Here is a 22,882-nt window from a genome sequence, read left to right as displayed (position 1 = left end):
GAGAAAATAATGATTAATTTGGCTTATTTTTAAGATTATGAATTGTTAAATTAAGTGCAATAGGATATCGGAAAGTTATAAAGATAACAAATCTTACATTACAATTTAAATATCACTATTAAAAATATGTTATTGTAAATTTTAAACGATTTTTTCTATAATCTAAAGCTAATGTTAAATCTCATAACAAAAATAACAATTTCAGCCACCTATAAAACAACTATTGTTTCTATTGTTAAATCTAAAAAACCAATGTATTATCTAATAATCTAGCTGTTTTTGTTTTTTTTTGCTTTTAAATTTTTGTGTATGTAATTTAAATATTAGCAAATTTAGTTGTTTACAATGTATATATTCAATAGACGCTAATAAAAAAAAGTATTTAAAATTGATGTTATTTATTAATTAGTTTTATTAAGTCACGTATCAAGAACTATTTTTTCAATGCAAAATATATAGATGGCAACATAGAAACAGGTCCAAATTTAGTTATAAGAGAGCAAAGATGTGCAAATCTAAAAATACAATTAAATTTTTAAAACATGAATTAGACTCAACAGATTTTAATCGTCAAAACGTTTATTAAAAATGTTAATAATAAAACAATTTTATCTTTTGATAGCGCTACTTTTATGTTTATAGCATGCTCAGAGCGTAATGGTCCAATCTCATTTGTGGACCAGTGGGGATGGTGGGAGGAGAAGGGAGAAGGTTTTTTGTGCTGCCTTTAGGTACTCAGTAAACACAACTCTGCTCGAGTCGTGTGTTGAACCTCGAGCCCCCTTCATAGATAGCCAAGCCAAGTTCAAGCGTACTTAGCTCCTCGACTACGCAAGTATAATAATATCCAGAGAAATATAAAATTTTCAATTCAAAAGCAAAAGTTAATTACATTGACCAACAGAGTCTACATATTTCCAATAGGAAAAATTGTCGTACTATAAAACAACTTTAACTACTATTGACTAACTCTCACAAACTCCGGTCTCTGACTCAGACCAACTCTCTCAGATCTTAGTTAAAATGTCTCCCAAATCAAATTCACGCGAACCTTTTCCTCAGTATCTCAACCTTTCGTGCTAGATATGGTCAAGCTTCAATACCTAAGGTTGAATAACACTCTAGATTTAGCACTACAATGAATATAATCAAACAAGTTTTGTAACAATATACTTACCTAACAATGCACACTATCTCAAAATATGAACAATCATTGTTAGTTACACACATGGAAAAAAGGTGGTACCCTTTGTACATATTTCACCCTAAATATTAGTAAATACACACACTACATCAGCAAGGCTCCAATAAATAGCTATGAAAAAGTACACAACATAATACTAAAAGGAAAACAATATTTACTCTCAATGTGAAGTCTAAAAAAATATGATCTCCTTCAATGGGCGAAACAACTATGTATCATAAAAATGGGACAAATGCCTAAGCATTAGCTTCGGTCGGGATGATGGTCACACATCAATTACCCACTGCCCAAAACTATTCTAAAAATAAACTCTTACAAATAGGCAAAAAACGCCACCATTTTCACTTCATACACAACGTTTATGCGTCAACAAAACTGTGAAGGTATAAAAAAAAAGACCAGAGAATAAGACTCAAGATGCGAAGGCATTGGAAACACTTTTATCTCATGTGTAATACTAATATTACATGCCAATAAGTAATTTACAAGAAATCATACGAGTTCATAAAATGTGACTATAGAATTAATATGTCAACTAAAACTTTACTAATGAAAACGAAATTATCCTATCCTGCAACAGAAAGAAACGTATGTAATGATACACAAAAATATTCATACTGTCAAGAAAATAAGATTGTTATCATTAAAAGTGAACAAGTAATAAGGTGACAAATAGTTATATTACTACACACCACTCTTCTATATTGGGTAGCTACCGATCCTAGTGAAAATAAAACACAACTTAAATAAACTAAACTGAACATCTTAAAACAAAAATAATTCCAGCGACAAAGTCTAGACCAATCTCTAAACCCCACTTTTTCTTCTCTAAGGTTTATAAGAATAAGATTTAGTCTTTCTTATACTCCTTCCATTAACCTTTATTAACCCTTGTCACTATCCTTAACTACTCTAGATACAGTCTATCAAAGGCATATGAATTATAGGTAACCTGTTTAAAGTACTTTTTAGTGCCGTATGTTTCCCATCATCTACAAGTAGTTCCAGTAAAATTCATTGTCCTTTCTCCAGATTATAACACTGTTCACTACTGCTATGCCTACAAGCTTTATGTCAGTATGTTTATTATATCATTGACATTTTTAGTCTATTTTGTTTTACGCTTTATATCAAAATACCTAAATCTTAACTTTTGTGAATGTTGTTACGGGTTTCCCGTAGCCGAGGTAGTATATTTTCCATATAAAAAAAAATAATGACATCTTATTAACTTGAAGTGTGGTGACTGAGCGGTGAAGCCCATAACTTTAAACCTAAAGGTTAAAGGGTTCAAATCTAGATAAAAACGTTTCAAATTTTGGGATTTTTAGGACGCCTGAGTTTACCCAACTGTAATGGATAATGACATAATTTGGTGATACTAAAGGCGTTTTGTTGTTATGCTGGTTACATAAACTCTATTTAATTGTCGGCCATCGAATTATCTGCCTAATGTTTGCGAGGTCTAAAAGGAGAACTTTTTTTTTTAAATTGATGAACAAATTGCTTTTTTTTTTGTTCATATAAGATATTTACTATAAATAATTTTGCATCAAGCTATCATTTTATGACTGTCTAATATAAAAAAAAAACAACTTTAAATAATTATTTGGAGTTGTTCTCGAATTGATAACAAACGATTACCTATTATCGATAAAAAAGACATCCACGTCCATTGGAAAGACAACTAAATGTAATGTCAAAAGAGTGATTTTTGATAATCTTTTCGCAGTATTTTTATTGAAAAAATGGTCCTATTATTGATTATAACGTTTCGGCTAAAATTACATTTATTTGTTTATTAAAAGAAGAAATCAGCTTTTTAATATTCTTTCTTTATTTTTTTTTAATCTAAAAGTAGAAAGTGACATTTAGAAAGACAAGATATACAAGTTTTCTTCATATGATAACAGCTAAAAATAAAAAAAAGATTATTTGAAACTTTCATTTTAAGAAACTGGTGGAAAACTTTTTAAATTCCCTATATAAACTGAAGGCTACTGCACAGACTAATTGTAACCCATTTGAGGAAAATTTATTTTGGGGCGCTTTTACAAAAAAATTCCTTTGCTTCAAACTCGTACTTGACTCCGCTCACACAGCGCATAATAGTTTTATTTCTATTTTTTAGTAACAATAGTAATAGCGAAATCTTTTACAGTGATTGTTTACCTGCATAAAGTAATTTATTTTACAAAACAATCTTTGATATGTACGTAAACAATGAATAATTTCAAGATACACTACAAGTAAGTCGTTTTTAATATCATGGAAAAGTATAAAAATTAGTCATAACTATCACCGTAATTTCCGTTCCTTTGGTCTCGTCAGCTGCGCGAAGAGGGGGGAACTGCTGTGTGGGCGACATCGTTCCGATCATAGACAATGCCCAGGCTTTCATCTCACTTACTCAAAGCCCAAATAAAAAGTGTTGATGAGATGAAACATAGACGTTTCACGACTGAAGGAGGCCAATGATGATGATGAATTTCTAAATCAATTAAATGATTTTCTGGGATCCACATATCATAATTAACAAATTAGCAACATCAAACGAAACAGTATTATGAATTTTTATTACATTCAACTTCCGCTATCTCTCATCGAGAATATATGTTGAAAGTCTTTAGGCATGTACATATTGCTTTTACCAACAAAATTATTTAGTCCAATTTTTAAGGATGTATTTGAGGATTTGCTTCAATAAACGCTAATAATTTTAAAGAAAAATTACTTTATGAACATATTCAATGGGCAACGTTGGACTAGTCCGTTTTGTTTCTTTGATTAAAAAGTATTGGGCCGGAAGTCGCTTTTTTCCTTATATATCTTTGTATTTTTCAATTCTCATTTTAAAATTAACTGACATTATTATGCTATAATTTTAAGTGTCCTTATAGAGAAAAAAATTCTGCACAAAAATAATGTTAGTTGGGATATAACCCGATAGAGGCTATAAAAATAATAGACCTGAAACTATCCCGTGAAACTACACATTTACAGAACTTTATTTGATGAGTATTTTACCCAAGATCTGTGTGTTTTTTTTTAGGATTAACTTATTTCAAGTACTTGGCATTTTCCGATACACAATTTCATACACAAAATAATTGTTAAAACATTTTTTTAGTGATTTTAAACTTTAAATGATAACTTAAAAAAGTGTTACTCTAATCAATTTTGAATATTAGTTTGTTATGAATGTCACTGTCTATTTTGAGTCTGTTCTAGTTTCTTAAATTTTCCTTGAGTAAAGGGGTCGTGTTTTTCCTTATGGGTATACCTGATTTTTCCAAGCAGCCTTTGTAAAATATTGATCCTAAATATTGCTATGTTCATAAACGAAAAATCGCATGGCTGCATTATGATGAATGTACGTGTTAGTTCAATATATTTTATATTACTAGGTAACTATAAATAACTGCATAAATAGACGTATGTTTCATTTTTTTTTCTGTTAGATAAAGTCATATGGCAAATTTTTCTTTATATCCTTCTTCTAAAAAGGAATAATAAATAGAATTAAACAGTAAAAATAATCACTAAGTTTTTTTCTTATTTTTAATACTTTTGAAAGTCTCACTGATAAGATTATAAAGAGAGTTTGTTTTTTTGCAAATGTACACTAGGTCACTATGAGTCAGTCCATCTCTTCTAATTGTTTACAGATGAGTGTAAAAATGTAGGCTTCGATATTATTAGCCTGAATTTAAGAAGTTACAACTTTCAAACAACTAATATATTGCCTCTTCCATAAAACTTTGTATTTGAAAAATAAAAGTATCCAATGCTCGAGATCCTGCTTCCTGCTTGTATACTTAGGCCCTATATGAAACGATCCGATATAAATGTATTAAATAGCAATGACCCCGCAAACAAAAATTAAATGAAAGAAGATTGAGATATACATATACTTTTATGAAGGTACGCACCAGTACGGGGTACCGGCACCTTTTTTCAATGTAGAAAAAAATATTACTTTTCTTGTATTTCAACGTTAATTGTTAATTTATTAGTAGTTGAAAGCTAGACAATCTATCCCTAAGTACCGGCACCTATTTTTTTTTTACAAAAAAAAACACTTTATATATGTATACTTTGTATACAGCTTACTTTCAGCCGACATGACGTATTATTAAAAACACCTATATGTGAAAGTCTCAATCATTTAGAGTCTTAGACAGTCATTATTTTAGACAAGATTTAAGTAGAGTCTAGACCTAGATTAAGTAGGCCTATTACTATAAGAAAAGAATTAGTCATTAGACATCATTAGCAATTTTATTATTAGGACTAGGCATTGAAAAGTAAATTTATTAATAAACTATAATAGATCTAAGTCTAAGTACTAACTTATTAAATAATTCATTATAAGTAGAAGTATTATAATGAATATTGTATAGATCTAGATTAACTAGATTATAGATAGATCTATAGATAGGTCTAGATCTCTAGTTTAGTAGATTAAGTATAGAGTATAGTATTACAGTGTTATTAGATCTATGTCCTATGTCTATATCTAATAATTAATCAACTTTAGTCTTTAGTAATATCTAGACTTTATTCTAATAAAAACTGACTATATGCATATCATAGGCTAGACTCGGCAATCTAGTCTCAAGATAGAATCTATACTATTACTAGATATATTCTATTTTTATGTATAGATCAAGACTAGAATTAGATTATAGATCTAAATATACTAATGGAGAGATGATATGCGGTGTTAGCTAATAGCGTTGCACAAGAAACGAACCTGGGTTTTTCTAAACTCTAATACTTGGTATGTAATAGTAAAACAGCACCTACCTAAATAAATCGTAACTAGAAATAAAAACCTATATTTATTGTAGTATATATAGGTCTGTGGCTGTATATTATATAGCCTTCGTAACTTCTTCTATAGAGAAATGACTTTTGTAATTTCTTTTACTGAAAAATTAGGCTATTCGCGTCTGACACATATATAATTTTTATCCTCAGCAACAACGCCCATTAATAAACATAAAATAACAATATTATGATAAAACAGCCATAACTAAATATTACACACATGGCGTCATCAAAGATTTGCGACATTATAAATTACAAGTTAACACTAGGATGTTTATCTTTTACATTTTGAAAAGGAAATATATTATACAAAATTTAATCTTCGAGTTCGAAGATTAGTGAGGAATTCAGTATTTCCCGTGGCTAAATGTATATTTATAACTAAATGTAGATCATATACATTGTTGATATTTTTTTTATATTTCAAATTATACGAATATATTTTATGTAACGTAGCCTGTTCCACTATAGTTCAATTTATTCTTAAAAGTTCCACAGTGGACAAGATCAGACATCCACCATTTATCAAATCCAACAAAATGGACAACTGCTCCACTACTTCCAGGACATGTACAAGTTGTATAAGTAAATCTAGTTTTATAACCAATTTTTTGTCTATTTATCCAATGGCCCACGCTGACGTGTTTACAACATCCATGAGGATGTGAAACTATAAAGTTTAATCTGTGTTTATCTTTAGACATTTTAAATTTTTTATTTACTTTCATCAACTTAATTTCATAATTTTTCCATTTTTTTTCAACTTTATTTCCTAAATTGTTGTCACATGTCACGCATGTCAGCACACACAAGTCACCCTTAATGTCAGCCAAATCAACAATAACTTTATCAACAGTGACAACTGGACAATTGTTTTTATCAAAAAATAATCTCAAGCTTGTGTGGCTGGCTTCAATGTCATCAAAAACAACATGCGTGGCTGTGTAAACGTTAAACTCCCACCACACATGGCTCGGTGAGTCCGAATTTTGACATTGTATACACCAACAATTTTGGTGATAACTACTAATGTCTCCATTTTGAAACTTATCTACACCCCATATTTGTCCACTCCCTGTTCTCAAATTACTTTTCTCACTATTATAAAATGGATATGGTCGATTTGTTTTTGGCCAAAACTCTGGTCTGTACCGACTGCTTTCTGTAACACCTAATCTAACTGTTTGGTCACCTGCACTTTTAATGAATTCATACAAATCATGGTCTTGATAACCATCAGGTAAATGTTTTAAGGTTAACTTATGAAAAGGTATAAACTGTCTATGGCCTGGATGTTTCTTACAGCAATCAAAATTAGAGAGATTAGCCTCTCCACATTCTGGATCAGGATTTTCACCTATAGAACAGATAAATACAGTTATTAATGGAATACGAGGAATGTAGGAGACTTAGTACACACTATCTTTTCTATCAATAGATAGCCATACATAGATTAACCTAACTGATGTATTTTTGTTTCTCAAAAGTTTGATATAAAAAATAAGCTCCATATTTACCAACATGTGACCCTTCATATTTACCCTTCTTTAAATCGCATAGGTCTGAAAAGACATTGAAATTACCATTTACGATTTAAGACATTCTTAAGTGAAAGGACGAGATTGTTTATTAATATGTTTTTATTTTCATTGCATTCATAAACGTAATCTGATATTGAAAGGTTTAATTGTCTAAACATTCCCTATAAACTCTTTTCACTTATTTTATAATAATATTTCAAATAAATTATTGCATAGTAGTGGCCAATATTTTTCATACAAATGTTTAATTCTTTTAAAAGGCATTCAAAATAAACTTTTAAATGGGAAGTATCTTCAATTTTGAAGATATAGGATAAGCGCGGTATTTCATCTGACGATGCAAACAAATTTTCGATTTGTATAAAACGCTGTATATACACAGCTGGCTAACAAAGATAACTGATTAGTTTATTTAATAAAAAATTATAAATAACAAATTTTACTATAAAGTATATATGCCACTAAAACATAATAAAAAGATGAAAGATAGATTATATTAGCGTAAATAGTGAATCCTAATCTTCTTTTATACTTATATGAACTTATTGATATGTAGGTTTCAAGCTGGAGTGTGAGATTCATAACCCGAACAAGTACCTGTGTTTGCATTTATATGAACAAACATTATTTCCACAACAGCTACTTTACTGTATAGAAACCGAAACTAACTTCTATTTAGCCCCTTAAATGTCTTTAGACTGTTCGGGTATGCTAGTATAATTCAATACCAAGACCTTATGAAGCTTTTCTTAATGAATGTCGTCACCAGCAATTCAATTTTGAGATTTGCAAAATGTGCTATGGCAACTCCAATGTTCAAGGACAATCTATCTAACTGCATGAAGACTAGTTCCAAAATAAACTAATCTATGTTAATGGCAATCAAGAATTCAAAATTAAAATGTTGGTTTGTTATCTTGAACTTACAGTTGTCTGTCTTAAAATGGGAAAAAATATCCACTTGCTGTTTATTAAATAATAGCCACTAATTTAATTAATTACGTGATTTTCTTTAAATTATTTATTTTAAAGTACCAGTATCTTTTAGAATTCTGCCAAAATGAACCAATATATTCCCTTATACTCTTAGACTTTTATTATTTCTTCCTACCACTGAGATAATAAACTTATGGCTTCCTGTGAATATCGCTGCCCGTGAATATCTCTGACTGTCTCTGTTTCATGTGACTGGCAGAACCTAGTTTATCTGGTTCTGATACTGGCCTGCAAATCTCAGAATACAGATTTTTCTGAATGTGGCATTGACATCACAAGTCAAGAAGACAAAGACCTGTCTGCTTTATCATGGATTCGCTGAGACCATAGGTCATCTATAGTTTTCACTAGCGTGTCTGAAAATATGCGTGACATCTTTCTCCTAAACTGAGGTGTCTTTATTGTATACATCAAAGATATACTATAAAGTGTAAAGTAAGGCGTATGTGACTTTTAGAAATCTTGATAAAACTTGGCAGGAATGTTCCTTGGGTACCAACTTAGACCGTAGTGTATGTATTGTAGCCCTAAAAAAATTAAGACGCTAAAAAAAAATAAAGTTGTCCGTCTCTATTAAAGCTATAGTATTTTATGGATTTAGGCCATGTTTACAATATTAACATGAGAAAAGATCGAAAGGATTTAGACCTAGATCTAATTTTAAGAAATACACTTTGCGCAGATAGTTTTTTACTTTGACACATGAAAATACAAAAGAAGATCCATTAATTTCATTATATAATAAAATTAACCTTCAATTTCGTGTTTCAATTCCATTTTTTACATAAATTAGTTCCTTATATCTGTGACTACAGTTTTCCTGAAGAACATTTTTTCATTAGACAATACCGTAATGAATCGCGTACTAAAAATTAATTCGTTTAATTGTTTACTTTATAATCCCATCCCTAGATTTAAAACTCTAACATGATAAAACTTCTTTAAAGCCAAGTTGAGATTGGCCAATATTCATTCATGAATCGCGTTTAAAAATTATTTCGTTTAATTGTTTTCTTTATAATCCCATTCATTTAACAAAGCTATCGCTCTTTTCGTTTTTAATAGATATGAATGTATCGGCTTCGGGTAAACCCATTTTCGCAAAACTAATTTTATTTTGGTAGCGAAAGAGAAAAAAACTTGAAAGGATCATTAGCTAAGTTTAACATACATCTAAATCCAATCAACTAGATTAATAAACACAAACTTAGACCCACTGGCCGCGGGTAATGTCAGGCTAGTTTCCTATAAGGTTTCTCATGTTTTTTGCAATAGTGTCTTCATTTTCATGCAATAAAATATCTAATATCTTCATGTGTTCGTCCTCAAATTACAGTTCCATGCTTATAAAAAATGACCTCCTAAGCTTGCTAATTTTTTTTTCTACGTGGATCTAATTAAAGTTGTTTACTTTTTAGCCACTTTTAATTGTCTTTTATATTCAGCACTCAAAATGTCACAAGAATAAAAAGGTCGCTGGAATTTTGTCTAACTTAAGTCTATTTTTCTTTTATGCATTATTCGTTACCCATTTAATCTTTCGCTGACTTTATCTCAACGCTAGTAATTTAAATCTTTTGCTCCATCCCTCAAGTAAAATGAGACTACTGAAGCGATGTCATAATTTAGTTGACATCTGAATGCCTTCTGACGTTACAAAGCTCTGATTCTTTCCTGATTTTGTTAATCTTACGCTAAAGTAGACGTTTAGAAGTAGACATTGTTGTAAGTACAGTCGGCTACCACACCACTTGCTATAGTTTAGTGTTCTAAATAAACACCGATATGACGATCTTCTTTGTATACAGCCTTCTCTGAGAAGCACTGACTAGTATCTTGCTGCAATACAATGAAGAAATACTTCTTACTCAAACGTCAAAAACAGACATGTGACGTTTAGTATTATTAGTTTGTAAAAAAGCGACTTTATTGACGTCACGACTTAGTTGAGTTAAAGATCACTTATGTAAATAAAGTCAGGTGGTGTTAGGATTTCATAAGGATAACCTGATTTATAGACAGAGACTCGACTGTGGCCTTTTCAGTACTAAAACATCATCTGTGTTGTACAACAGTTTGAACTTAGTCTTTCTGCTTGTTAATATGTGTAGTTCCTGTTCATGTTAGTTAATTACATTGAATACACCCGTACAAGAAACCCAGATATCTCCAGAGTAATCGATCAAAGTCAGACAGGCTTCAACAACTACAAGGCAAGGCCTCTCACACGTCTCCGATTTACACACTACCCGTGTATCTGTATGACTTATTCACATACCCAAACTAAACAAAAAGATATCACGTTTCCCTTTTAAAAATTAATTATCTGCTAGTTGGGGGGGGGGGCAGGTTTACAATAGTACACCAGCTTTTCTATATCTTTACAATACAGACGAAAATATTGATCAGTAAATCTAGAAAAATGGGTTTGGCCTAATAAAGCAAATGAACCATCTGCAATATGGGAAATAACATTGACAAATGACTTTTAATTAGATTTTATAGTTTTGTGTTAACCATACAACACTGTTTTATTCTGGAAATGTTTACCTACATTTACATAAAAAATATAATCATTTGTCCTTTATTACAGAAACTTTAAAAGAAAAAGGTTACAAAAGGCAGATTGTGTGGAAAAACAAATTCAAAATCGGCCCCGGAAGTGGTCCACCCAGGCAGGCTTCAATATTTTCAGAAAGAACATCCGAATGAAATTATATCAAAGTCAAATAAGAGATAAGAATGGAGAAAGAAGGTTAACAGATCGTGTGTAGTGCCCCAATGGTCCCGCAGATCAAAGGATAGGTGAAAGTGAATGTAAAGTTAGATGTGAACCTGGCCTAACCAGTTCCCCTTTCAGACCTTGATGATGTTAAGTTCATCTGTTTTTGTGGCCTACGGTTAACAAGGGTGTCATGTAGCCAGCACAACGACCAACCGCCTTTACTTTTCCCCAACTAATGTCAGTGGAGTGATCGTTAAATGAACTTGTGTGTTACCCGTGCTTGTAATCGTGCTAGTATTTGTAATCGTGTTCGCATTATCGTAGTCTGTGAATCGTGACCAGTCTGTACTGCGTTATTGTGTGTATCAGTCGTGTTTTATTGAAATAAAGCCTTGTTTCTAAGGTTATGAATTGACTTAGTATATTACAATTTATTTCAATAAAACCATTCTTAAATGGACAAGTTTTTGCGTCCCAATAGACTGGATGCTGATCCTAGTTCAACTAATGCTTCAGTTACATGGAAACATTGGATTTCTTGTTTTGACAGATTCGCAACGAAGGTAGGGGCTAGTGAAAGCGAACAGTTTGACCTGCTATGCAACTTTGTGTCTCCATCCTTATATCAGTATATTTCTACCTGTTCTAAATACTCAGAAGCAAAATCTATTCTTGAGAATTTATTTGTGAAGGCCCCTAATGAAACATTGGCCAGACATTTGCTTGCAACTTGCAAACAAGAAGTCGATCAAAGTCTTGATCAATTTGTACACAAGCTGAGAGTGATGGCCAGAGATTGTCAGTTCCGAGCTGTCAGTGCTGACAAAAATGAAGAGGACGCCATTCGCGATGCCTTTGTTAGCGGCATGCGTTCGAGTGTAATTAGACAGAGGCTACTTGAGAAAAGATCCCTTGACTTGAAAATGGCTTTAGATATTGCCAAGACTCTCGACATGGCCCAAAAAGAATCCAGTTCGTTTAGAACTCCGTCTCAATTGGTAGAGTCATCTCTTTCGTCATCGGCAATCTCAACCGAAGAAATGGTGGACTCAGAAACAATCGCAACAGTGAATACTAAATGTTTCTTTTGCGGAGGTAGTCGGCATCTCAGAGCGAAATGCCCTGCCAAAGACTGCATGTGTCATTCGTGCGGGAAAAATGGACATTTTTCGAAGGTTTGCAGGTCTCGCAACACTCCTATAACCAAAACAAAAGTCAAAACATCTCCTAGCCACGAGATTAAAAGACAATCTTGTAAAGATTGTAGCTGCATTAAGGACTCTACACATCTAACATCACTAATTGCTACTTCGTCTGTACCTGGTTTAACTAAATCAGCAGTACACATCTCTGTAAATGGCGTGAACCTAAAAGCCCTAATTGATACAGGTAGCGGGGAAAGCTACATTTCTTCAAACATACCAAGAGAGTACGATTGGTCAGTGACACGTTCAAAGCACACAATTTCTATGGCGTCATCTCAACTGTCAAGCGTCACAAGAGGCCACACGTTTGCATCGCTAAAATACAAAGGGGAAGTTTACAATCAATTCAAACTTTCCTTACTAGATGAACTTTGCACTGATGTAGTGCTTGGGTTAGATTTCCTCGCATTACACAAAGAACTGATAATTCCATTCAACGGTGGTCGACCTGCATTTCATGTCTGCTCGCTCAATGCTGTTAAGGTAGAGGCACCACAATTGTTTGCAAATTTATCCCCTGATTGCAGACCTATTGCTACTCAATCTCGTCGTTACTCCTTCCAAGACACACAATTTATTAAAGCTGAAGTTGAGAAATTGATACGAAACGGTATCATTGAACCTTCCAAATCACCTTGGAGAGCTCAAGTCCTTGTCACGACCAATGAGCGGCACAAAAAGCGAATGGTCGTTGATTATAGCCAAACTATAAATAGATTTACCTACCTGGACGCTTACCCCATGCCTAGAGTGGATGAAATGGTGGAGAAAATTTCCAGGTATGAAATCTTTAGCACATTGGATCTGGAGAGTGCTTATCACCAAATACCTATCCAACAGAGCGAAAAGAAATACACAGCCTTCGAAGCTTGTGGTAAACTCTACCAGTTTTGCAGAATACCCTTTGGGGTCACTAACGGTGTAGCTTGCTTCCAGAAAACCATAGACACTATTATAGAAAAAGAAAAGTTGTCTGACACGTTTGCCTATGTCGACAATGTAACAATATGTGGTACAGATGTAGACTCCCATAACAAAAATCTGTTGCATTTTCAGAAGGTAGCTCTGGAATACGGAATAACTTTCAACGAAAGTAAAAGTGTATTTGCTACTAAGAAGGTAAAGCTGCTTGGATATGAAATATCCAAAGGGCATTTGAAGCCGGACCCTGATAGATTTCAAGCTCTGCGAGATTTGCCACCTCCAAAAGATCTGAAGTCTCAGAAAAGGATTGTAGGACTTTTGGCATATTATGCTCACTGGATACCAAATTTCTCCGACAAAATGTATCCTATAATGAAAAATCAAATTTTTCCTGTACCTACAGAAGTAAAAACAGCGTTGGAAGACTTGAAAGAAGAATTGCAGAAAGCAGCAATTTTCACCATAAAGTATGACCATCCTCTAATTGTGGAAACTGACGCTTCTGACATCGCAGTAGCTGCCACTTTAAATCAGGAGGGAAGACCTATTGCATTCTTCTCTAGAACTCTTTCACCTACTGAAAGGCATCAATCTGCCATAGAGAAAGAAGCCACTGCAATAATTGAAGCCATACGCAAATGGAAGCATTATTTGTGTGGCAATCACTTTACCCTTATTACGGACCAGCGGTCTATTTCAGACATATTTAAAGACACTCATGACAAGAAAATTAAAAACGATAAGATACAAAGGTGGAAATTGGAACTAGCAAGCTTCAAGTTTGATATACAGTATAGACCTGGGAACGCCAACACAGCAGCAGACACCTTGTCTAGAGGGCACTGTGCAACCATGACGAAACAAAGTAGCCTGAAGACGTACCATGACTACCTGTGTCATCCAGGTGTCACTAGACTTCTACATTATGTCAGGTCAAAGAACTTACCCTTCTCGGTTGAAGAGGTCAGACAGACCATTCAACAATGCAGAACCTGCAATAGAATTAAACCGCAATTCTATAAGGAATTTGCAGGTACGCTCATCAAGGCCACACAGCCGTTTGAAAGAATAAGTGTTGACTTTAAAGGTCCTTTGCCATCAGCTACTCGCAACAAGTATTTGTTAACAATGATTGACGAATATTCGCGGTTTCCATTCGCTTTTCCCTGTCCTGATATGACATCTAAGACAGTAATAAAGTGCTTCGACCAGTTATTTTTCCTCTTTGGAACACCCAGTTACATCCACTCTGATCGTGGCACATCATTTATGTCCACAGAAACTACAGAATATCTACATTCTAAGGGCATAGCCACTAGCAGGACAACGCCCTATAATGCCAAAGGAAATGGGCAAATAGAAAAGCTGAATAAAACATTGTGGCAGGCTATTTTATTAGCATTGGACTCAGGGAAGTTGGAACTATCACAGTGGGAATCTGTGTTGCCCCAGGCACTTCACTCAATTCGATCATTACTGTGTACTTCTACTAATGAAACTCCACACGAACGGATCTTCAAATTCAACAGAAGATCGCCAACGGGAACATCCTTGCCTACTTGGCTACAGAACCCAGGCAAAGTATTACTAAAATCCCCTGTAAGATCTTCAAAATTTGACCCATTGGTACAAGAGGTTGAACTTATTAGCTGCAACCCACAGTACGCCCATATACGATTTCCAAACGGCCGGGAGGAGACAGTGTCGCTTAGGCACCTGGCACCAAAGGAAAGTTCCACGAACGACTATTTCGAACCAGAGAACGGTATTCTGCCTCAAGAGGTCGGTGACTCTTTGGATCTCTCACCAGGGAGTCGCTACGGGCCTGAAACTATCAGTAATTCACAGAGTCCCACCCCAATGATGTACAACCAGCCAGAAGTCATCAGTGACTCACAGGGGAGCCACCCAATGCCAGAGGTCAATATTGACTCGAGTCCCGTACAGGACAGTTACGACTTGCAAGGAGAAAAGTCTACGCCAGAGATACCTCCGGATCCTTCCCTTCATACGCATGGTTATAACCTAAGACCCAGAAAGAAATAAAGGAGGGGTGAATGGAGTGATCGTTAAATGAACTTGTGTGTTACCCGTGCTTGTAATCGTGCTAGTATTTGTAATCGTGTTCGCATTATCGTAGTCTGTGAATCGTGACCAGTCTGTACTGTGTTATTGTGTGTATCAGTCGTGTTTTATTGAAATAAAGCCTTGTTTCTAAGGTTATGAATTGACTTAGTATATTACAGTCAGGTACCCATTAGAGCTGAGTGGACTTAGAGGCGCTCAAAGATTCCAAAGTTGAAAATCCCAGTCTTCACCCTTCACCCCCGGTTTGGAAGCCAAGCGCTTTACCGCTCAGCCACTGCGCCTCCCCTGGCCTATCTGATGTCTTATAATTGATCTAATTGTTTTAAAGATTCCCGCAAAAGAATAAATTCATAAAAATGAAGTTTACAAGATTACTATTCGTTTTAATTTAGGTCTAACTTATTATGCATACTAATTAGCTTTTTAGCTTAAAAAAACTGCTTCCATAACTGATTTTAAAAATTAGATTTTTCGCAATCAGAAAAAAAAAGTAGCCGTTGCATCAGAACTTTGAATGGTCTAAAATATTGTGATGTCGAATTTCAATATCTTTTGTAGTTTACGAGGTCTAAACGGGGCGGACGGACAGACGGGCCGACATTTCGAACAAAACTAATAGCGTCTTTTCCCTTTTCGGGGGCCATTAGTAATTTAAAATGTACTTTTATAAGATTTCAAAATAAGTTCCATATTAAGAATCAAAATATAATTTTAAATTCTTTATTAATTTTATATGTAAATTCCGTAAATGTTTCATGTTAAAATGACACTTTGAAATATTGTAAGTTTGTTTGCAAACTATATATTTACCAGTTTGTCTATAGCTCTCATTATCATTACAAACGTCAATATTGTCCTGAAATAAAAGAAAGATCAGTATCGTTACAAGTGTACAGTACACTTGCATGTTTTTGTAAAATGATATTAGAAATACAGTATTTATGTTTTTGTTTTTAACACTGAAATTAATAATATTTATTTCCGTAATGTTTTATTATGAATATAAACATTTTGTACGTAGCGATGCTGTTCCAGCCAACGACGTGGTCTTGTTTACAGACTAGATGTCCGCACTAGAGGCCTTAGAGAGGCTAGAAGAAGGTGTCACAAAGGTAAGGGACCTACTCACGGTCGGGGAACGTCTCCTACGGTTTCCCCATTGTAGCGTGGTTGGCAACAACTTGGCCTACTTTCTCGCAATAACCGCGGTTCGGACGCACTCGTGCGTGATGAACCGTGCATATATCAATGTTTTCGATTCCTGGCTGACAAAAGATCGTTGGAGCTTTGGTACGATGGTTGGGATTTTTCGGTGCTTACTTCAGACGGTGGAAGGAGAACTACATACGGTACCGCCACTGCATGGAGGAAGACGAAACAATAGGACACATTCTTTACGAATGCCGAGTTCTGCATGAAAGCCGATTGGGTCAAGGATTTGTCAGAGAGAGAACTGATATATGTTCGACTTTAGGGCTGTCCTTGTACGGGGACAAGGCGACCTTAAAACTTACTGCTCGTTTCCTTCCAAGTGCTCTAAGGGAGTAATTCCCAGCATGGTTCGCTACTAATGGGGTTTCTGATTCAACTGCTCATTGGAGGACAAGCACGTGTCAGGGAGGGGAGGTATGGCAAGAATGAATGTTACTTTGATATTTTGATATGTTAGTTATATCCCTTTGTCATGTGAATAGTCTTGCACGTGTAGCAAACTGAATGACTTAAGTCTTCGTTGAATGTAAGATAGATTGCGTTAAATTAGTGAGGTTTTGTCCCCTGTCCACGAAGGTTGGATAGTCACTTTTTGGACTGGTGTTTGTATTATTTCTTGAGAGTGATATACTTGTGTGCTTTATTTGATATTAAAGAGTTTTTGGTATTCATTGAATGATGGAGTTAGAGTTGAATTATATTAAGTATTGATTATTCTTATTTGTGTAACAAGTATTCGTGTAGCAAGTATTAATTAATTGGAATTGAGTAATTGTGTAAACCCCTAACGAGCCTAAGGAGCCTAGTCGAGCCAAGCATAGAAATGAACCCTGACAGCACGCATTCATATGATCAGTTAAGTCCTGCTTAATTTACCAACGAACAGCCCCTATATACAGTGTGCTTAGCTTGCTGACAGTTAAAACAGTTTTCATGTCACCTTGTTGTATGTATACAATAGCCTAAACTTTCATACATTTATTTCGTGCTAGGAATTTTTGCAACATGGTGGACTAAGCCAGGGGTCGGCAACCTTTTGAGTCCAAAGAGCCAAAAATTACAATTTACAAAATTTCTGTTTTTAAAAAGCCACAAAACGTTGTTCTTCCAAACAATCGATAGTACTCGCCTAAATAAAGTTTTTCGATAAAAAAAAAAGAATCTATTTATTCATAAGGAAAATATATAATTATTTTTATATAAATAGTATTTTTCACATGCCAACTTCTTCACCTGACTGTAGTAATCTGGAAGACTTTTCTATGCGTGGGATAAAAAGCCGTCCATTTTTGTTGCATAACGTACATCTTTGGACCTACAACTCTTCCAAATTGATTTTCAACTCTGTACATTTTCCACTCCATTAAATTTTATTTTTTAAATCGATCCATTGCGACTCTAGAGATCCAGTATCAATTCCTAATGGCTCAATGTGGATTTCGTAACTATTTCTGTTGAGAAGATTTTGTATAAAGGCAACAATTTTTTTTTTGTTTTGAATTACTCAAATCTGTCAGTAAATTTATCTTTAATTTTTCTTTATAACTGTGCTGAAGTAACTCGTGTCAACAGTTGCACTGGTTTTGTTGCAATATTGCAAGTAATTGACCGCTCTTAATATCTTCTGCAAAAAGAATATTTTTTTCTGCAAAACAAACCAATTCTTCTACCAAAACATAGACTGTGTTTACCTTTCCTTGCAGTTTTAGATTCGGCTCATATCACTTCACTGTTATATCCACCATAAAGTAAAATGCTTGCAACCATTTGTCGTTCTTATTCAGGGTGATCAATGATTTGTTTTCATTTAGGAATGTACTAATTTCATTCAAGTACAAAGCGTTTCGTTAAAAATTCTTTAAACTGACGATGGTAAAGTGCTTTTGACAAGATGCTGTTAAAAATCTTGATTACCAAATTCATGACCTCAACTATTTCTGCCGGAAATGTTTGGGCACAAAGCGCTTTTTGATGTATTCTATAGAGAAAGTTAAGAATTTGGTGGTTTATTTTGGGCAATAGAATCGTAGTTGCTATCATACTTCTGGCCCCATCAGTTGCTATTGAAACGATTTTATTTATATCGATTATATTGTCTTCAAGGTATTTTCACATGACATTAGCTGTATCTTCTAATTTGTCACGAGAGGGGTATCAATCTCAGAGTTTCCTCTTTTGGATTTTGAGAAGACATATATATGACAACAAGACCAACTAGTGCCGTCTCTTTTAAGTCGCAAGACTCATCTATATCACGTGATAAGGCAGAAGAAAGTTAAGTATCTTCCACCTGCAAATATTTTTACATTTCAAGAAATGTGGGAAGGTTACGCTGAAAAGCGAGTGGCTGAGAGATAGAATCGGTGCCTTATTCTCGTTAATCGAATCAGAACGATTTTTAAATGTTTTGTTTTTCTTTTGATAAAATAAATAATATTTGCGCATGGAATTAAAGAGGCGCAGCTTAACATCCAAAGAGCCGCATGTGGCTCGCGAACCGCAGGTTGCCGACCCCTGTCCTAAGCCCATTGTACCGTAATATACATTATAACTATTTTTTTTAGCAAGAATGAAATATATGAATATTCGCATGTTTTGAACTATTTTATTTTAGTAAAACTGTTTAACATAAAAATGATAATTTTTATTTTTTACGTTAGTAAATGTATAACCTATGATGGTATGCCCAAGGAACCTAACTCTCTTCTTTATTTGTATTTATTATCTGATTAGCTCCCTTGGCTACGTCAAAAGCTCATAAAACTATTAGTTTTTATTATTTAACACTGAGTGTTAAACATTGGTTTTATCATATATGTTATGAATATGTTGTTCTTAGACGGGTTATTACACCGCCAGTGTTGTTAAGTTTAACCGACTTTCTTTGTTCCGTCACAGCATATATCCCTCACAGGTAATCAGCCCTTTGCTAAAAAACCTACCAACTATCGAAGCACTACAAGCTGCAACGTGGTCACTGCACTACCCGGCACATCTCACCTGAACTGCCACCGACCTTGATTTATCACAGCAGCCCAAGGGCGCAGTCTAACCCATCTGGAATCTATATCAGTCACCATCCAACACTAATCGGCTCTAGCACACAAGCAAATCATTGATCCTAAATACTCAATTTATATAATGATGAATAAAGCCTAGCTTTACAATGTATTATCGTAGCATTGTATCTCCCATTATCTATCTACTCCACTTTCCCCCTTTATAAAATAACTCTATTCAGCCAGAACTTCAGAGAACCTTCATGGGACCTTGCGTTCTTGAAAGGATTATCATGTTATAGAATTATTCGATAATAATTTATAAAAAACATGGCGTAGTTCCTGTTTTCAATACGTTAAATAAAAATAAACTGAGAAAATACGAAAACTACAAAAAAAAGACCCATGATTTATAAAGTTTTGGAATGTCTTTTTAAAAGTAAATGAAGTTTGAAAGATATTTAGTAAAACAAAAAACAAACAAAAAAAAAAACTTACATTATCATGTTTCCTTTTGTGTTGAATTTTTCTTTTGCGTGAAGACATTGTAAACTAGTGTCAGTTATGGCGCATTGTTTCTAAATGCATTAATGTAAGGTTAAAAAAAAAGCATTTAAATTTACACATACAAACGATTTTTTTTTCTTGAAATTATTTAAGAATTGATTTCATGTTTGTAATTCATTTACTCTAAATAATTTAATTTGTATGTTTCATTTGTAAGTCAGTATGTTTTATCTTCACTTTGGTAACAAAATATATGTCTCGATAAAAAAAAGAGATAAACAAAAAGAATTTTAAAAACTCTGAATAAAGAAGTAGAATACTATGTAGGTATTATTTAAGATTTGTATATTATTATTTTACTGAATAGCCTGATAGTTTGTATAACTTACAAATAAAGTTTGTTATAATTTATGTATCAGACTCGTAATATTTTTATTTTAGTTAGAACTACTTACATTTTTTCTTTCCTTTTCTTCGTACCATAATAAACATTTTACGACAGTTTCGTATAACTCGACTGCTCAACCACATACAATACTGCACACTTTTTTTATCATTAGACTTAAAGGCAAACATACGATATTTGATATCTCTGACCAACATTATAACAAAACTTAAATAAGACTTATAAATAGGTTGGAACTGTTATGAGATTAAAAATAGATTATGTGTGTGTCTGTGGGTGTGCGTTTATTCTTGGAAATAATTTTACAACTTACCCTAAGATTTTGCTCTCTATTACATCTAACACTAAATGACGAATTTTTATTAATTCGCTAAAATAAATTAAAATATGATACTGATAAGAAATGTTTCATGTTAGTTTATTGGAATAATATTTCTCTAAATCTAATCTAAAAAAAAAATATTTGTCTCGTTTTCGTAAAGTGTAATATTCTTCGTATGGATTACGGCTTGTCTAAGTCCTTTTGTCCTACCTTTATTAAACTAAGTATATTGTTAATACATATTTGTGAAATTCCATTTTATAAAGGACTAGCTGATACCCGTGCTAATTTACTGTTAAAATAGTTGTTATGAGTGTATATCGCCTTCATTCTCCAATCGAGGTCACCTTTATTGACTAACTGTACAAAACACATACAAAACACATACATACACACTAGTTTTAACAATACGTTTTTAGCCCTTGTATATTCAGTGGTACAAACAATAATCTCAACTTAGTTCACTCTTAACATACTTATTTTTATTTTGTCTGTCATAAATCTAGATTTAGAGAGCAGGTCTCTTCTTCACAAACAGAAATATACCCCCACTCACACATTTAAATAGGCCCGTATATGCAATGTGACAAATTTTTATTTTTTGCTTCCGAACAATGGACTATTTCTAAACCTATATCTGGTTATTTTAAAATTGTTCTATACACACAATTGCTTTTAGATAATTTCATCAATTCACTCTTATAATTATGGACACATAATGGATAATTGCAATAAAGATCTAGATCTGTGAAGAATATATATAAAAAACAAGATCACACAAACTCAGAGGCGGCCCCCGTCGAATTCCTATTGTATAAGCCTATTTGAAAGGAATATTCAATACATTATTTTGCTTTGATTGTCTAAAGTAATGGGATGTGAGCAAGCAGTTTATGAACCTGTCCAAACGTTAATTCATCGCGCATATCTCACTATAAGGAAGTCATCCTACTAGATCTATAAGCCAGATTTAAATCTAATCGAGATTTTTTGGACTAGATCTAATTTAGATTTTTGGACTAGATCTAGATCTATATTCTAATTAAAGTCATTGAATTATATACACATGTATCAAGATCTAGACTTTCGATTCTACTATGTTTTCTAAGGAAAATTAAAGATGACGAACAGACTAACACACAGACTACACACACAAATAAAAGCTTTTGTTTTTACAAGAGAGTCTGCTATATTTTTTATAAATACGAGAAAATTAACGAGGTTTAATAAACATATATATATATGAACGCCTTAGCAGCTGCTTGTCAAGAGTTTAGCCTTACTATAAGTCTCTCCAAGACCAAAATCCTGGCACAAGACGTCGCAGAAATACCTATAATACAAATTGGGAACCACGCCCTTTCAGTGGTGCAGGAATTTACCTACTTGGGTTCAACTATTGTCAGTAACCTAGACTTAGACATCGAGCTGACAAAAAGGATAGGAAAAGCTACCACAGCATTGGCAAAACTCTCCAAGCGCGTCTGGGAAAATGGTAAATTGACCACAGCGACCAAAATCCTAGTCTACAACGCCTGTGTTGTGAGCACTCTCCTTTATGGCAGTGAGAGCTGGTCAACATACATGTACCAAGAGCACAGATTGAATAGTTTCCACTTGCGCTGCCTGAGACGCATAATGGGCATCTCTTGGAGGGACCATGTCTCCAATCAGGAAGTTTTAAGATTGGCCAATATGAACAGCATGTATGCTCTCCTGATACAAAGAAGATTACGCTGGCTCGGACATGTCACCCGCATGCCAGATGGCAGAATCCCGAAAGATATCTTATATGCTGAGCTTGTGGAAGGAGTCAGACCCAAGGGCCGCCCAAGACTAACATATAGAGATGTCTGCAAGCGAGACATGAGAGCCTCAGGCATCAGCGAAAGTATGTGGGAAAACATAGCCAAAGACCGG

The 22,882-nt window shown here is 33.9% G+C and overlaps 2 protein-coding genes across 7 annotated transcripts in view; one reads left to right on the top strand and one right to left on the bottom strand.

Moving 5' to 3' along the window:
- LOC106071263 (uncharacterized) overlaps positions 1-22,882 on the top strand; it is a 261,624-nt gene that overhangs the window by 115,245 nt on the left and 123,497 nt on the right. The gene's annotated exons all lie outside the window — the stretch shown is intronic.
- LOC106054674 (uncharacterized) lies at positions 393-21,533 on the bottom strand. Of its 2 annotated transcripts, XM_013210652.2 has the most exons (5): positions 20,690-21,530; positions 20,226-20,305; positions 16,327-16,372; positions 7,555-7,599; positions 393-7,394 (listed from the first exon to the last, which is right to left on the bottom strand). In XM_013210652.2, the coding sequence occupies exons 2-5, from the start codon at positions 20,271-20,273 to the stop codon at positions 6,481-6,483; spliced, it is 1,053 nt and encodes a 350-aa protein (XP_013066106.2). In that variant the 5' UTR covers positions 20,274-20,305; positions 20,690-21,530; the 3' UTR covers positions 393-6,480. The 2 variants fall into 2 exon arrangements, with proteins under 2 accessions (XP_013066106.2, XP_055893808.1); XM_056037833.1 differs by lacking the exon at positions 7,555-7,599 and having other exon boundaries at positions 20,690-21,533.

This window comes from Biomphalaria glabrata, chromosome 8, assembly GCF_947242115.1.
Source record: "Biomphalaria glabrata chromosome 8, xgBioGlab47.1, whole genome shotgun sequence".
Classification (NCBI taxonomy): Eukaryota; Metazoa; Mollusca; class Gastropoda; family Planorbidae; genus Biomphalaria; species Biomphalaria glabrata.
This window is presented reverse-complemented; position numbering and strand designations above follow the sequence as displayed.